This window comes from Dromiciops gliroides, chromosome 2 (genome assembly GCF_019393635.1).
Source record: "Dromiciops gliroides isolate mDroGli1 chromosome 2, mDroGli1.pri, whole genome shotgun sequence".
Classification (NCBI taxonomy): Eukaryota; Metazoa; Chordata; class Mammalia; order Microbiotheria; family Microbiotheriidae; genus Dromiciops; species Dromiciops gliroides.
In genome coordinates, this window is record NC_057862.1 from 436,514,213 (window position 1) to 436,532,118 (window position 17,906).

Below are 17,906 nucleotides of genomic sequence, written 5' to 3' on the forward strand. Positions count from 1 at the left end.
GCTGGAAATAGGATGAGGTGCCAGTGAAGTAAACTAACAAAGTAAAGGAGGTACGGATGTAGAGCCAGGAGAAGCAGAGTTATGGGGTTTCTCTAAAACAGTAGAAGAGAGGATATCTCAAAGGAGTATGGTCACCAGTATCAGGTACTTCAGAGAGGTCTAAGAGGATGAACATGGGAAAATGCCCATTTTCTATAACAGAAGGTTACTGATAATCTTTCAGACGACAATTATACTAATGTGGTAGGAGTGAAGACTGGATAACCAGTGGTTATAGAAGAAGATCCTAGAGTCATCTGTCCTAAATAGATTTTACCTCTTATGAGATCAAAGCTCTGAAAAGCAGTAAAATAACCTGATGGTTTTTTTCAAGACCAAGGGAATATTAGGGTTTTGAATAGATCATCAGTACTTTGAGCAATTGGTGGTATTGATATGGAGCTTGATGTCTTCTGCCATCCTTAAACAATATGTCCATGTGGATCCTCATGCCCTGAAACATGGCCTCCTCTGTTGATGAAGACAGGCTTGATACTGTTTATCTGGGCCATAGTAGAGATCCTCTAACCTAATTAGTGTTTTTGAGTTGAGGGGAAGAGTGAAAGGCATGTTTTACATTTAATTAATAGGTGTGTATGAGAATATTAATACATCAGTGGAGCTGGACTTGAATGTCTGAAATATTTATTTATTTTGGTTCATGTTTGCATGTATTTTATACCAAATAGAGAAGATGTGAAACTTGATCGTTACACTTCTCGGAGAATCTGTATACACATAGTCTATATACATGCTCACATTTATCCATTTATCCATTTATTTATACACACATACATATATCTGTCTATACATATATACATAGGTATATATGCATACACATATCTATAGCTGTGTGTGTGTATTTTTTTCTGAAGTATATTTTTGAGGATGCATAATGAAGTATATAAGTATAAAAGCTAATAGTAATTACATAATGGTAAGTTTTTAGACTATTATCTTTATTGGCCCGAAATGAGCCTGAAACAAGAAATATAATTCTTAATGAATTCCTTCTTCTTTATAGGTTTATCCAATGGTCCTGAAGCAGTGGAAATTGATGGCCTTCAGGAAGTGCCTCTCTGTAGCTGTCGAATGGAAACGCCAAAAAGTCGTGAGATTACCACTTTAGCTAACAATCAGTGTATGGCCACTGAAAGTGTAGACAATGAGGTAAGTGACATCAGTTTTCCTATATATATAGAAATGGAAATTGTTAACATCAGCATTAGGAAACACAACTTTTCCAATTTGTTGAGAAAAATAAGCTTTTGAAGGGTCAAAAACTCCTTTGGAAGAGCTTCAAGGATTTTGGAAATTGGGAAACTGTCATATACTTAGGAAGGTTTCTCCAGTTGTGAATGCTCCATGCAGATCCCCCTAAATAAAATTAGTTTTAGACATCCTGTTATGTTTTTATAATGCCTTTCCAGTCTTCTTGCACCTTACTCCCCTTCATGTACTCTTGAATCAAGTGACACTGGCTTCTTTTCTGACTCCATTTTTCGGCGCTGTGCATTTTCTTTTGTTGTCCTTCATACATCACATCCCTCTGGCAACTCCTGCGGCGGCACTGGTGCCAAACTGTATTGGCTCTGCCTCTCCTTTGGATCCACCAATGTGGCGGAGAGGGAAAACCTGTTGCGTGGGCAACAGCTTGTTTTCCATATTGATCCGCCCAGGCCAGCGCCCTGGAGAGGACACTCCAGCTACTCCTCATGGGGTAGATACAATATGGGATGCGACAGTTACCGGTTACAAGTCACTCAGGAGCTGTGGCTCCCGTATCGGACTGCACAGCCACACTGTGGTCTGTGGCTCTTCAGGACACTGATCCATGGTCGTCCATGACTGGTGGAGGCCTACTACTAACTACTACATGCCTAGCATGATCTCCCTCCTCTTCTCTGCCTCCTGGCTTGCCTGACTTCCTTTTTGTCCTAATTAAAATCCCATCTTCTACAGGAAGCCTTACCTATCCCTTCTTAATTCTAGTGCTTTTTCCCTTCTAGTTAATTCCTGTTTTTCCTTTACATAGCATGTTGGTATATATTTGTTTGCTTGCTTCTTTTCTCCTTCATTAGATCATGAGTTTCTTGAGAGCAGATAGTGTGTGTTGCCTCTTTTTGTATCCCCAGCACTTAGCATAGTTATTGGTAGGTTGTAAGTGCATAATAAGTATTTATTGACTAACTTTTAAAAAATGAAGCATTTTGGGGCAGCTAGGTGGTGCAGTGGATAGAGCACCGACCCTGGAGTCAGGAGTACCTGAGTTCAAATCTGGCCTCAGACCCTTGACACTTACTAGCTGTGTGACCTTGAGCAAGTCACTTAACCCCAGTTGCCTCACTTAAATTAAAAAAAAAAAAGAAGGAGGATTTTACACAAATTAACATTTGTTGAGTGAAAGTACATGCATGGGTGCTTTTACATTTTACAAATGAAGGCTTTTTAGTATTTCTGTTAAGTTCTCTTCTTTCCTACTATAAACCTAGTGGTAAAAGCTGGACTTTTGGTTTATTGTCTCATATTTAGTTAATTAGAAGCCCATCTTAGTATAGCTAATTTTCGTTTACCTAAGTTGAAATTGTCTACATCGTACATGTTTTTTTTTCCTCCATCAGAGTATGCATTTTCTCATAAATCTGGGCAACTTGACACACTTGATATTGATTACAGATAGTTCACTCTCTCTCTCTTTCTCAGAACATTCAGGTTATTCCATAGACCACTGAATGATGTATCACACTTAATTCGTTGGGAATCTAAAGGTCCAAGGATTAGTTTTGTGACCGGGTAGTTACTTATTTCCCTTTGACCAGGTCTTTCAACGACCTTCCTTTATCCCAGCTTCCCAAGCAGACTTTACACAAGATTTCCTGGGTTTCCCATTTTAATTTGTTTTCTCTGAAGCTCTCTCTTCCTCTGCTGTCTCTAAGCTTACTCCCTAACATTACTTAATTGTCCCTTTATCTCCAGGTCAGTTTTCTGTGAATGTGAAAGGTTGAAGGGGAAAGAACTAAGAAAAAAAAGATGGTTAAGAGGGAAATGATGTTTTTTCTGACTCCTGGAACCCTCTATTATTTCTTCAGTACTTGTAAGGAGCCCATGTCAAGTCAGGGCTCTGACTGAGCCTGGCCAATTAAATGTAGAGAGAAGACAAAATGGCCTTAGTGCCCAGGTTTCTAGACTCCTTTTCCTTTTATATAAATATTAGGATTTTTGAGTCAACTCGGTTGTGGTGGCTGTCTCAAGAATTTTCTTGTCTACTTGTAGAAAAAAGTAGACACATAATAGACCAGCACAAATGGTCAGGATTTTCCACTCTCAAGACCTGGGTTCTCTTTCAGCTTCCTGACTTTCTTACTAATCGATTTATGTTTCTTTGGGAAATACTCAGCTTCTTTGGGATTCAGACATCATAGAGAGGCTATCATTTCTTATGGGCTTTCTTCTGTCTTAGTCTGTGTTAATGAGCCCTGTAATTAGTTGAAATTACTGAGGATTGACTATGGTTCTGGTTTTAGAGAATAAGAGTTGGGGCGGGGGGGGGGGCGGGAATAGTGATAGAAATTTGATTTTTGAAACTGGTTAAGAAATAAAATAACCCCAAATAGAATGTTTATAAGAAGGATTTATTTATCATGTTACCTGGTTTTCAAAATAGGAAATTACATGTTGGTCTACTTTTACTTAATTTTACAATAGTGACTTCTGTGGAAAATGTTATAAAATTCTTTCATTTTAAATACTTTTCTATTTATGTGAACCTAGTGAATTTAATGATAATAATGATAATAATGTGCATTTTTATAGTATTTAAGTCATATTCTCAAATAGATACATGATCTCATTGATTTGGAAATTCACTCCAAAAATGCAGATTGCATCAGTGGAGCATTCTAGCTGTCCATTTCTTACCCTTATGTGACAAGTCTATCTACTCTTTCTATCATATGATTCCTCAGTGAAATTAAATAAAGCTCTATAATTTATTAATATCTTTAGCCATATACTAGCATATTTGATCATTAGAAAAATTCTGTGACTTAGGTAAAGCAGGTATTATATTCCCATTTTATAGGTGAAGAAGTTAAGTTCCCAAAAGGTACCTTGCTTAAAACTATCTAATCAGTAAGTGCTTGAAAGCTTGAACTGGAACCAGTAGGTCCTAGTCTAGTCATCTATATTTCTGACTAATTTTTATACTTTTGGTACTTTTGGGTACATTCTTAAATTTATGCAAAATAAAAAATCAAGGACAATTTTGTGCCTTGAATAATCTCAGGCTATTACAGAGTTTCAGTTAATTTGCTTGAGCTGTATATATTACTGGTATGAATATCCTTATCACATATGAAATACTTTAATTCATTTACTTTTTGGTTAACAAGTGATAAACTACTTTCTCTGAAGATTCTACTTGTCTCAGAAACAAGGCTTTTTACCTCTCACCTGTTTATAAGCTCCTGTGGAAGCTTAAATTCCCTTTGGGTAATTGACTCCATTATTTTGTAATTGAATTTGCTTTTATTGCTATAATTGCAGTTGGGCAGATGCACAAACAGTGTGGTTAAATACGAATTGATGCGTCCATCAAATAATGTCCAGCTCTTGGTGCTATGTGAGGACCACAGAGGGAAAATGGTGAAACATCAGTGTTGCCCTGGTTGTGGGTACTTCTGCACAGCTGTAAGTCTCAAGTTAATCCTAGATATGACTTGGATTTTTCATTTATTTATTTATTTTTGGTGGGGCAATGAGGGTTAAGTGACTTGCCCAGAGTCACACAGCTAGTAAGTGTCAAGTGTCTGAGACTGGATTTGAACTCAAGTACTCTTGAATCCAGGGCCTGTGCTTTATCCACTGTGCCACCTAGCTGCCCCATGACTTTGATTTTAGATGTGGCCTACCATTTGCATTGCATAGTATCAGTTAGACACATATTTCTAACAAAGATTACCTTTGCCCATTACTCTGTTTTATTTAGACATATACCTTCTCTATTGCATTAACTTGATTTTTTTTTATCTGTCCTGGGGGTGTTTATCACCTGTGAAAAGACAATTTTAAAAAATGATATTTTGAGAATTGGACCTTTATTTTTTAAAGTATTGAGAAAAAAGTATCTTTTCTCCTCTCTTCTCTAGTGACTATCACTGTAGGGGCCAAATTTTAATTGGGGAGTGTTAGTTAGACGGCTCGCCACAATATTGGGGCAAGGAAGGAGATTAACAGCCTCTTTCAAAAACAGAACAGGGTTTATTAACAAGAATGAACTTAAAAACACAAGTAAGATTAGTAGAAATAAGGGAAAGGAAAAAAAAAGGAATGGGGGAAGGAAAACAATACAACCTGAATCACACCACCACCCAGGGCTCAGCAGAACACAGGGCTGTGTCCTGTCTCTTTCCTGCTCCAAGCCAGAATGGTGAAACTCCTCCTCCCTTCTTATCAGCTACCCTCTGGCTCCCAGGAAGCAGGGCACACAGACACACAGCCCCAAGTTAATTGCCCAGAAGCCCTGATTGACAGAAATAACAAACCACTCTACAACTGCCAGCCTCCCTTCAACTTCTGGATGCCAGAGATCACCTCACTGCCCTCACCCGACTTCCAGTCATATTGGGGCTGCCCTCATTATAATTTTGCCAAGGCCCATGCAGGCTCGCTGGAGTGAGGTCAGGGTGTATGGGCGCATGCCGCAGTCAGGGTGCACGAGGTTTCAAATTCTAAGCAAAGATGGGGGCAGAGAAACCTCAAATCACAATTAATTCTTTACATCACCAAATCCCTAAAAATGTTATCTCATTCTCTGTTATTGCTTAATGAGACGATGACCAACCAGTCAGGGAATCTGCTTTCTTTCTAGCGTTGTCATTACCCTGCACAAAGTTAATATGTTTTTGTTTAGGAGTACAAAACTAAGACTGATTTCTTTGAGTCTTTCCAAAATTGTACCATGTTCTCTTTATAGATTCTTCAGAAATTTTGTTGAGTTGATTGAAATAGAAGAATCAAATGTTTAATCTGTATATTTATACTTAATTCATGAAATATGAATGTTTTTGTCTTTTTCCTTTGTTAAATATTACTCTTTCTTGCCTATAATTTTGTTTATATTTATGTATCACTTTACACATACAAAATGTGTTATTTCATTTGAGCCCCACTACAACCATTAAGTAAACATCTTTATATATGAGAAAAATGGTTTTCAAACAGGTTAAGTAACTTACCTTAAAGCACAAGGCCAATAAATGAGCAAGCTAATGTGTGTGATCTGCAGGTCTCTGGACTCTGTCTTGAAGTTTAGGACTTCTTAACATGCATCTGAGAACTTTTTTTTTTAATATTTTGATAAATTTAATTTAATATGATTTGTTTCCTATGTAATTATGTGTATTTTATGTATTTAAAATATCCTGAGGAGGTCCCTAAATTTCTCCAGACTGCCAGGAGTCCATGACACAAAAAAAGGTTTAAGAACTCCTGCTATAGTTCTTTTTGCCTTCCCATAAGGGCCCCTGTGTTCTTTTTTTTTTTTTTTGGTGAGGTAATTGGGGTTAAGTGCCTTGCCAAGGTCACACACCTACTAAGTGTCAAGTGTCTGAGGCTGGATTTGAACTCAGGTCCTCCTGACTCCAGGGCCAGTGCTCTATCCACTGCACCACCTAGCTGCCCCAGTGTTCTTATTCTAAATTTAAAATATTTTGTTAAAGCAAGATTTAGAAAATTATTAAATATTATTAAATCTGCCACTATTTAAAAAGAAAACAAACTAATACAATATTACTTTAAAAAGGATACACATCTTTAGAATTCCTACACACCATCTTTGATGATTTCTGCTACAATCCTTGCAATTTGTTTTTGGTAGTTTCATGAATATTGCCATTTTTGCGATTCATAAAATGGGAACTAGGGCCCTCTTCTTTGACAAGTTGTGTAAGTTCCAAATTTGACAGTACTGCAAATTGTAATGGCTAATACTTGAAACTTTGGGGTTCTGTTTTGTGGTGAAGATACTCCTTTACATCTTTAATATTTCTTTTACCTCATTGTTTTAATTACAACTTGATATCTCTCACAAAGCTTACAACCCCCAAGGTGGCGCTCCCTCCTCGGCTCCCGGCTCCCCACCTCCCCACCTCCCCACCCCAACTCTCTCCTCTTCATGGATTATGGACAACTCTCGCATTGTTCATTGTGGCCCGTTGCAAACCATTGTGCCATCAGCATCACTCTTTCATTTTGAAGTCCCTGCTGTGTAATTTAAGATTCTAAATGTGGATTCTAATGTGTTCCCCCAGTTTGGGGGAAACTGACTAAAAATCACTGATAAAACGAGTTTAGGTTTTTAAGGGTTTATTGGAAAATAGAAAGAAAAAGATTGAGAACAGAATTCTAACAGCCTGGCATTCCTATCTTTCCTCAAATCTCCTGTGAAGTCCTCTGCCGCCACCACCATCAAGTCCGGAAACCAAAAAGGCCAGCGCTCTCTGCGCAGGCTCCCTTTCCTCCTTCCTGTCTCCTCCCAGACCATAGGAGGCTTCTCCTATGATTGATTGGCTGGTAGACTTGATAGACAGCACCCATGAGCAAATGTCATTTCCTGACGCCAAGGAAAAGCCACAATGCCTCTGAGGCATTTTCCTCATGGTGGAGCTCTCCACAGCAAGTCTCCAGTTGGTGGCGTCATTCCAATCATTACACTGCCATCTATTTAGCAGCCATTTCTAATTCTTGTCATCATTGTATTTTGATCTTTACTCTGTGGTCTTAGCATTTGACATATATTCTTCTGTAACACCAACAGGAATAAAAATATTTAGATAGCATTTTTCAATGTTGTCTCATTTGATCCTCACAAAAGCCCTATGAAGTAATTGCTATTATTATTCACATTTTATAGATGAGGAGAATGAGTCAAAGAAAGGTTAATTGACTTGCCAGGGTCAGAATACCAATAATTATGAGGCAGGTTTTGAATTCCTTTCTTCCTGACTTAGCCTATCTTGCACTTTTTGATTCTTCCTTGTCCCTTGGCCTCACAATTGTCCTTTGTTTCAGTGAGTCCTCTCCATTCTCTTTCTAGTAATATATTACTTCAACCCATCATTGCTTTCTCATTTGTTGTTGCCTCCCTTTTTAATTCAGTTCTATTTAGCAAGCATTTATTAACAAGTATAATATCCAGAATATTGTTGTAGTCATTTATTGATATTCTAGGATCCTCATGAGATTCATGATGTAGTGAAGGGATGTGACACATACATAAAACTATAAGTGAAAATATAGCAGGTGCCTTTTTGCCTTTAGTCCCTCTCCTCTCCCATCGATCTTATGTCAAAATTTATCTTCCTGTTGCATTTCTGATCATTATTCCAACGATCTAAAATAGGAGTTCTTAATCTTTTTTGTGTCATGGACCCCTTTGGCTTTCATGTAAAGCTCATGGATTTCTTAACAGAATTTTATTTATTTATTTATTTTTTGGGTGAGGCAGTTGGGGTTAAGTGACTTGCCCAGGGTCACACAGCTAGTGTCAAGTGTCTGAGGCTAGATTTGAACTCAGGTCCTCCTGAATCCAGGGCCAGTGCTCTATCCACTGCGCCACTTAGCGGCACCCAGAATTTTATTTTATTTTTTTCCAGGGCAATGGGGGTTAAGTGACTTGCCCAGGGTCACACAGCTAGTAAGTGTCAAGTGTCTGAGGCCGGATTTGAACTCAGGAACTCCTGAATCCAGGGCCGGTGCTTTATCCACTGTGCCACCTAGCCGCCCCTCAGAATTTTATTTTTAAATAATTGAGAGCAGCTAGTTGGCGCAGTAGATAAAGCACCGGTCCTGGATTCAGGAGTACCTCAGTTCAAATCCGGCCTCAGGCACTTGACACTTACTAGCTGTGTGACCCTGGGCAAGTCACTTAACCCTCATTGGCCCGCGTACCCCCCCCCCCCAATTGAAATAAACAATAAATTTCAGTTAGAAGTTAGTGAGAGTGAAGATGTAATATTCTTTTCCCTATTCAAATTCATGAACCTCCTGAAATTTTACCCTCGGACTTCTTGAAAGTCCATGGATCCATGGTTAAGAACTTCTGGTCTAAAACTTCTTCCTCCTCCTTTCCATCAAATTGTCTACTAAATTAAGCTCAGAGTCCTTGCTCTGGCATTTAGATCCCTCTGTGGTCTTTTCTCAGCCATTTGTTTTCTAATCCTACTTTTCTTCTTTCTGTGACTTTTTTGCTCATCCTTTTCCTTCCACACAATATCCAATCCATTCCTTCAAGCTCTTTCTCAAATGTACCCTCCCTATAAACTGTGCCCCAGTGGATGTGATTTTTGTGAACTCAACATGTTTATCTGTTTTGGAACTTCTGCTTTGCATTATCTTTTAGTTCTCTATGTGTATGTCTTGACTTACTCATAAGCTTTTGTAGGGCAAGCATTGGGTTTTAATAGTTTTCATATCCACCAGTGTTAAGCCCAGTAGTGTAGACAGGCACTAAATGTTTGCTAAATGATTGAATATCTTGTTCTTTTTTGCTAATATCTAGAAATGTTTAGCCATATTCAACTAGTATTCTAATTGGACTAAGCTAAATGTGAGGATAAAACTCTTATAGCACCTTTACTTTGTATCCATTTAACTACTTGAATATTTTCCTTCTGTACTTTTCTTTCCTCATCTTTTTTTTTTTTTTTTTTGGCGGGGCAATGGGGGTTAAGTGACTTGCCCAGGGTCACACAGCTAGTAAGTGTCAAGTGTCTGAGGCCAGATTTGAACTCAGGTACTCCTGAATCTAAGGCTGGTGCTTTATCCACTGCGCCACCTAGCTGCCCCCCATATCTATTAAATAAGGGGACAAATTAGTTATTATAAGGTCACATCTAGTTCCAAATTCTACAACTTTTATCCAAAGATAGCTTTGAGAACTTTAGAAATGTTTTGAATTCTTTAGAAGAACGCTATCATGTGAATTTTTAAATATAATTTTTATTTGTTTTGCCTATTTGATCTAAGAAGTGATGATCAGAAAATAGCTACCTTTAATTCTGTCTGCTCAGGTGCCCTTAAGAACCCTGTGTTCTTATTACTCTTGCCTGGGATATTGCTCTCCAGTCCCTGGCTGAAACAGAATTGGAGAATGGCAACTCACTGTGGTTTTGTTTGCTTTTTTTTTTTGCTGGGCAATGAGGGTTAAGTGACTTGCTCAGGTTCACACAGCTAGTGTCAAATGTCTGAGGCCAAATTTGAACTCAGGTTCTCCTGAATCCAAGGCCAGTGTGTTATCCACTGTGTCACCTAGCTGCCCCCTCACTGTGGTTTTACTAAATGTCTTTAGTTTGTGCTTACTCAGATTTTAGATTCCAGGAAACATGACTGTCACTTAAAGGAACAGCCAATAGAATGTCATTATTAATTTTTAGTAATATCAAAAGTTGTTTAAATTGTACTTTTAAGTTTGCAAAGTGTCGAATGTGCATTATTTCATTTGATCTTTATATAATCTCAGCTGTATATTGGGCATATCATCAATTCTCATCTTACAAATGAGATCAAAGCCTAGAGAGGTCAAAAGAATTTCACGTGGTCAGAACATCTTGTAAATGTTGGGCGTAAGATATGAACCCATATTTTTCTGATTCCAGGTCTAACGCTTTATCAGCTGTACAACATTGATTACATCTAAAGCTATATTAAATAATGTTGTCCCTAATATACAAATACCAAAGGATTGACTCTTCCCCCACACCCCATCTTTATCACTCAGCATGTTTCTGTCAGCTATTTAGTATTGGCAATAGATTGACACCGACTCATCCACCTTTCCCTTCTTTCTCTCCACCCTTTTTCCCTACCCTCAGTCATTAAGCATTTATTTGTCAAGTGCTACCAAACCAGACAAACAAATCCTTAAAATAATTTTAACTCCCCCTTTCCTGTCTTTGACTTCCTTGGGTAACATGCCTAGAAATCGACCTTTTTTCTTCTTCTCCAGGTTGATTAACAACAATGTGTTTAGGAGCAAAAATAGCTGACCTACTCACTCACTTGTAGAATGGAACTCATTCTGAACTTGCAAGTCACATCTTCTAATGCATGTTTTAAATTATTCTTGATTATCAAGCTCCAACTCAAAATTATAATTTGACTTTCAAAGAAAATAGAATAGAAAAGGTTTTAAAGTCTCTGTTCCTTGTAACCACACTTATGTTTTCTCTACTTTCCTAATTTTACCTTGCAATTAATTAAATATTAGTGGTTTCCCAAGTTCATTTTGTAGTTCCCTTTGAAGCTAAATTGAACTGTCGTTCCTTAGTATAATTTCTGCCATGAGCTTTTCACAGCTATAGCTTTGGGTAGGAGTTTTTCACTCAACTAATTTTCCCTTTCACTCTAATGGGATAAGACTGTGACTAGCTACATCACAGTTGTGGAAGAAAAAGCCTTTGCAGGGGGGCCTTTTTGTTCTGTATATATTTTTTGAGTCACAGTGTAAAAATAATGATCTCTATTCAGCTCTTCTTTTGTTTAATGATTCTTTGTACCATTTGTTTGTGATGAGAGCAGAATCACCCCTATTCTGGAGCTTAGGTTTTGTGTATAACCAAAGAAATGTTTCAAAGCACAATATAATATATAGACTTTTTATTAATAAATAGCAAGTTGTGGGGCAGCTAGGTAGTGCAGTGGATAAAGCACCGGCCCAGGATTCAGGAGGACCTGAGTTCAAATCCAGCCTTAGACACTTGACACTTACTAGCTGTGTGACCCTGGGCAAGTCACTTAACCCCAACTGCCTCACCAAAAAAAAAAGCAAGTTGTTTTTCAGAAAATCTGTTATATGATCTTGGTTATAATAAAACTTAACCATTTTCATGTTTTCTTTATTTAAAAATTTTAGGGTAATTTTATGGAATGTCAACCTGAAAGTAGCATCTCTCATCGTTTTCATAAGGACTGTGCCTCCTATGTTAATAATACAAGCTATTGTCCTCATTGTGGGGAGGAAACCTCAAAAGCAAAAGAGGTGACCATAGCCAAAGCAGACACTACTTCCACAGTGTCGCTTACCTATGTCCAAGAGAAACCAGTCACTGTAGAGGGAAGGGCTGACACTACAACAGGTAGCAGGTAAGATGAAATTTCACATCCCATTCATTTAGTTAAAATTAGCAAAAGAATGTTGGCCATTTGTAAATTCCAGATATGTATACATGCATACACAATCTTATACATATACACATGTATAAACATGTACTCCACACACATATCTAATATACACATATATGTACCATGCTTTTCTTTGTCAGTGTACCCTCTGTTGTATTTTTAGTAACATCGGTCCTTTTCATAATTAGTAGGCATTTAGAATGCTTCCCTTTTCACAATTCCTATATTTTCCAAGATTATATGTGAATCAGATCAGTTTTTAAAATGTCTTTCATTACACTTAGAGAAATTCTTCATCTTTTAAAATTAATTTTTATTTTTCAGTGATTGCTGCTATTTTAGGCCTAAGTATTTCTGAACTTCAGTTTGGCTCTCAGATAGTCCACACTCAATTGTACTAAGTAAGGCTGGATGTAAAGGGAACTCTGTTGTGAATCCTTCTTCAATCATTATACTGTATTTATTCTGGGGATTCCAGTTGGAACTATCAGTTTGTGACAGACTAATTTATAGCAGTTTTGTATTGTTTTAAATGCTACATATTCTCAGAATAGCTAAAGTAAAGCAGACATATAGGAGAAGATTATGAAGAAAGTATTTTGGAGATTTTGAGTTTCTTAAAAATAGTTTTTTTGTTTCTTCAATGTTTCAAATTTTTTTTTTAAACAAAGTGGAGTTGGAACACAGTTGTCTGAAGAGGAGAAGCCTGAGAGTTCAACTCCTCAAGCTCCTGAAGGCTTCGAATTGGTCTGGTCTTCGGTTTTTGTCAAGCCTACTACTGGTCTTTCACAGGGGCCAGTAAAAGAAACCTTGGAGAGTGCTTTGATTGCTTTGGATTCTGAAAAGTAAGTTCTAATATAAATGAACAAAGGTCCTATTGGAATTTAGGATTCAGACCTTATTTGTCACTCTTTGGGGAATTTCAAATAGAGCATATTTCTTTTAATTTTAGAAATTTTCTACCTATTTCAGCTTGGTGGTGTGCCGCCGCCAGGAGCCAGGAGCCAGGAGCCAGGCGCGTTCTTCTCTCCCCCCCCCCCCCATTACATCACCGAAATGATTTGAAATAGTTTGATTGGTGAAGGAGAGCAGCTAGGTGATACAGTGGATTAAAGCACTGGCTTTGGATTCAGGAGGACCTGAGTTCAAAACCAGCCTTAGACACTTGACACTTAACTAGTTGTGTGACCCTGGGCAAGTCACTTAATCCTCATTGCCCTGCCCCCAAAAAAGAATTGATTGGTGAAGTCCAAGTTGATTTTCCATCTAGTTTTATCAGCTTGTCAGGGTTATTTATAATGTCTCATTCTCTAAAACTTTTGCAAAACTTTGCTTAAGAGGGTAGCATGGTTTCTATCTGAGACAGCTAGATAGCTCAACTGACTGAACAATAACAAGAAAGTGGTATGTGTAGTGGAAAGGATACAGAATTGGAAATTGGAAAGCATTAGTTTGTGTTCTACTTCTTCTATTTGTTTTCTGACCATAGGCAAATCATTTCACTTTCCACGAACCTTAGTTTAGTTTTTTATGAAATAGACATAATAATGCTTGTAACACCTACCTCATCTGACTGTTAAAAATGAAAGTTCTTTGTATCGCATAGGAGTGTGAGGTATTTTTTATCAGCATTTTACTCTGCTTTTTACAAATGCAAGTTACTTAGCTCTTCTGATTTTGTAACATTATTATAACTTAATTTCCTGTTCATTAACCAAGGGAGAAAATGGCCTCTTATAAGTCATAAAATCATGCTCATTAGGTTGTCTCATTGCCAAATAAAAGATCCTCAAGCATTATTCTTTAAAAGTGTTGGAGGAGGGAGAAGAAATTTCCTTTTCAAATGCTGCTGTCAAATAAGTATACCTGCTGTGTATGCAAACCATCTTTTCTCTGAATTTGGGTGGAGAGGGGCGGGGCAATGAGGGTTAAGTGACTTGCACAGGATCACACAGCTAGTATCAAGTATCTTGAGCCGGATTTGAACTCAGGTCCTCCTGAATCCAGGGTTAGTGCTTTATCCACTCTACCACCTAGCTGCCCTCCTCTGACTTTTTGTAGCCCTGTGATGTTTAAAATCTATATTGTGTGATCGCCTTAAATTATAAGTTTCAGTACCAGTCTTTGGGCATTAAACATTTATTAAAGCATACAGGTATTAACATGGAGTTCAGAAAGTTAAGAAAAAGTCTATCTAGCCTAGAGTTCCAGCCTGGTTGGGTTCTTCCTCAAGTCCTCCTCCACGAGCCTGCTTTAATCAGGAACTCTCCAGCAAGCTGATTGTGGAAGCTTTTATAGATCTGGAACAGAGGTAGTCCTTACACACTGCTTCAGCTGATTGGTTGGTGTCATCCAAATCCATTGGTTTTGAAGGTGTTCTCAAGTTGAGTTTCACAGTCTAGCTTCTGAGAACAATACCTTCTTAAGGGCTAGCCAGCTGTGATTACAATCCAGTTAACTTGAAGTAGGCTAATCAGCAGTCAATCACTCTCATTTGATTCAGTCAGTCTAGATTGATCTCCAAATCGTCTTTGAGTATCTGCTAAATCCCATTATTTTATCACAGCCCTAGGAAAGTGACTTACTCTCTATCATCTTAGTGTCTTTGTACAATGATGGAAGTCTCCTGAGTTTTGACACTCTAGTGTGTGAAGAGTAAAATCTAACATGTGGGTCACCTTTTTCCTGTTCCCAGTGTGGAGGAAAACTAGCTAGGGTTTACTTATAAATTAGAAGCGTTAGCACCAATTTGGGGCATTAAGCATTTATTCATGAAAAAGAGAACACCTGGGTCAGAAAACCAAGAAAAAACTTATCTATCCTAGAGGAGAAATAAGGGTTCAACCTGGCCTGCTTCTTCTCCCACGTCCTCCACCACAAGGCAGAGGCTGTTCAGAACCACACTGTCAGAAGAAACAACTCTTCCCCACTTCTTCCTGCCTCCCTCCCCTGGAAGAGGCCATCCTTCAAGCTGATTGGGTTAGCGTCACCTAAATTTCTTGGTTCACTGGACTTGAAGGGTAGTCTTGTTTGTTCAGTTCAAAGTCCTCAGCTTCTGAGAACAATACCCTATTGAGGGCGGGCCAGATGTGGTTTCAATTTAATTAACTTTAAGTAGGTTAATCAGCAAAATCAGTCACTCTTAGTCAGTCTCACTTATTCAATCAATCTAGATCAATCTCCTCTGGTTGGTACTTTGGACAAAAACCCATTATTTTTTACAAGTGTTACAAATCTTTATGTATAGATATGTGTCTTCTAGGAACAGCAAATACCCAGCCCTTGAGGGATCATCTTTACCAACAAAGTTAAAATAAATCATTCGTCTTTATATAGGATAGGAGAATACCTATACAGAGTTGCTATTTTTCTGGATTCCAGTAGAATTGTGTATACCTTCCTCTTCTCAAAAATCAGTCTTAGACTGTGGCAATATTAACTAAATTCATAGGGTTTGTACTAAAGTTTAATGTATCAGGCTTTCTATGCTGTTGGAATAAATATTCCTTTTGCTTATTAGACTGAAGTTATTAGGAGAAAAACCTTGAAGCCCAAATTATATTTGTTGAACCTGAAAACCTTATATTCTCAGAGTGAGTATTTCAAGTATAAATGTCAACGGTGTCACAAACTATATATAGTATCTTTATGTTCAAAAAGGGGCAGTCATTAAGTAGATAAATTAGGCCATGTAGCTTATATTCTTCTCAGGGTTTCCTCCATTTATAGTTTATTCAAGGCAAAGGTTAAGTAACTCTTAGTATTATAGGCTAGTTGTAGCTACATAGGTAATTCAGAGCTACTAGAAATCCCAGTCATAGCATCACCAATTGCCATCTTTTTAGCCTAGAAGGTTTCTTAATAATTTTTCTAATCTAATCTTTGTAAAGGACTGTGTTACTAGAAATGTCTTTCCTTAGAGGAAGAAGTGACAAGGTGAACCAGCAGTTCCAGTTAGCATGTTTGAGCTGATGAAGTAATATCAGAAAATTTTTTCTCAGCTCTACCACTAAAGATACGCATTTGTTTTATTCCTTAGAATCCCCAGTGTCCTCAAGAAATTAACAACTTCATTGCTAGAAGACTGAGAATTGTTGTTGAGAGATGACTGAAAATAGTTTTAGTTTCTCAGGCATAGATGAGAGGGTGGGGCAGGCTTTCTACAATTAGCTCTCAAAAATTGGCAGTTCAGGTTGAGATGAGGTACAGGCTCCAAGTGCTACTTTGGCACTCTGTAAGGAGAAAGGAATGCTTAGAATGCACTACTGTTTAATAAATAGTGATTGAATAAGTGATACTAAAAGGGTTTATTTTTATTTACTTCTTTATTTCCCGAACTCCCCATTTGAGAATTATTGTCATAAAGCAAAGAGTTTATGGAAATGGTGAAAAAATTTACAAATTATTGTGTTTCTGATGTTCTCAAATTAATTTCCAAAACTTTCATTTCTCTTTATCTCAAAACTCCTTGATTATCATCCTCCACTTTCCTCATTTCCCCCATTCTCTGACAGTGAGATTACCTTTTTCCTATATCAAGGTCAACCAATCTACTTGTGCCCTTGGTCCTAGCTCCGCCAGTGTTTTCTAGCAGACTACTTACTCTAATAATTGTGTCACTTTTCTAATATGCCTTTTCCATATCTATTTTTGTTGTTGTTGTTTGTTTGTTTTTGTCAAACAATGAGGGTTAAGTTAAATGACTTGCCCAGGGGTCACACGGCTAGTAAGTGTCAAGTATCTGAGGCCGGATTTGAACTGAGGTCCTCCTGAATCCAGGGCCTGTGCTTTATCCACTGTGCCACCTAGCTGCCCCTTTCCATATCTATTGATTCCTTCTCTTCTCTCTTCAATTTGCCTAATTGGTCCTTCATCCTTAAAAAAAATCTTCAGTAGATTCTACCATCTTTCCTCTTCAGGCTTTGATCATATATCTCTTTTTCTCAGCCAGAATCTTGGAGAATGGAATACATTCATTGCCACTTCTTCATCTCCTTATATTCAATTCCTCACTTCTTTACAGTCTGACTTTTCATTTTGAATTTGCTTTCTCCAAAGACCAGTGTTTAAATCTGATGGCTTTTTTCAGTCCTTATATTAATAGACCTATTTGACTTTGTTGGCCACTCTTTCTGGATTTCCTCTCCTTTATGAATTTTGATTACTCTTCTTTTTCTCTGACTCCTCATTCATCCCTATCATCCCCCCTACCTATTTGTGGGTGATCCCTCATGCTTTGTCTTCTGTACTCTTTTCTTCCTTCACACTTTGTCTTAATGACCATATACCCTTCCTTGGATATTATCCTTATGCCAGTCACTCCCATAATGATATCTAGTCCCTGCTTCTTCTGAGCTTCAATCCCTCATCCTCAGTCATTTATTGGACATTTCAAATGGGATACCCTACCCATTTCCCACTTCCCATCTCCCCTGTTTTTGTCAAATGTATCACCATTCTAATCTTCTAGTTTCATAACCTTGGTGTTAATATCTTCAACTCCTCATTTTCATTACCCCAAATATCCAGGCAGTTGCCTGATTTTGTTTCTCTCCATTGCATCTCACATCTGACTCCTTCAAGCAACCACCAGCTTAGTCTATGCTGTCATCTCCTTGTCTAGATTTTTGTGATAGTAAAAGGCTAAGTGATGCAGTGGATGGAGTGTTGGGCTTGGAGTCAGGAAG

At 37.8% G+C, this 17,906-nt stretch overlaps 1 protein-coding gene across 1 annotated transcript in view; it reads left to right on the forward strand.

Moving 5' to 3' along the window:
- Positions 1–17,906, forward strand: part of EHMT1 (euchromatic histone lysine methyltransferase 1) — a 192,863-nt gene that overhangs the window by 66,635 nt on the left and 108,322 nt on the right. Inside the window, 4 exon segments of the mRNA XM_043980933.1 lie at positions 1,064–1,209; positions 4,585–4,728; positions 11,951–12,180; positions 12,891–13,064. Coding sequence (XP_043836868.1) covers positions 1,064–1,209; positions 4,585–4,728; positions 11,951–12,180; positions 12,891–13,064 — 694 coding nt within the window.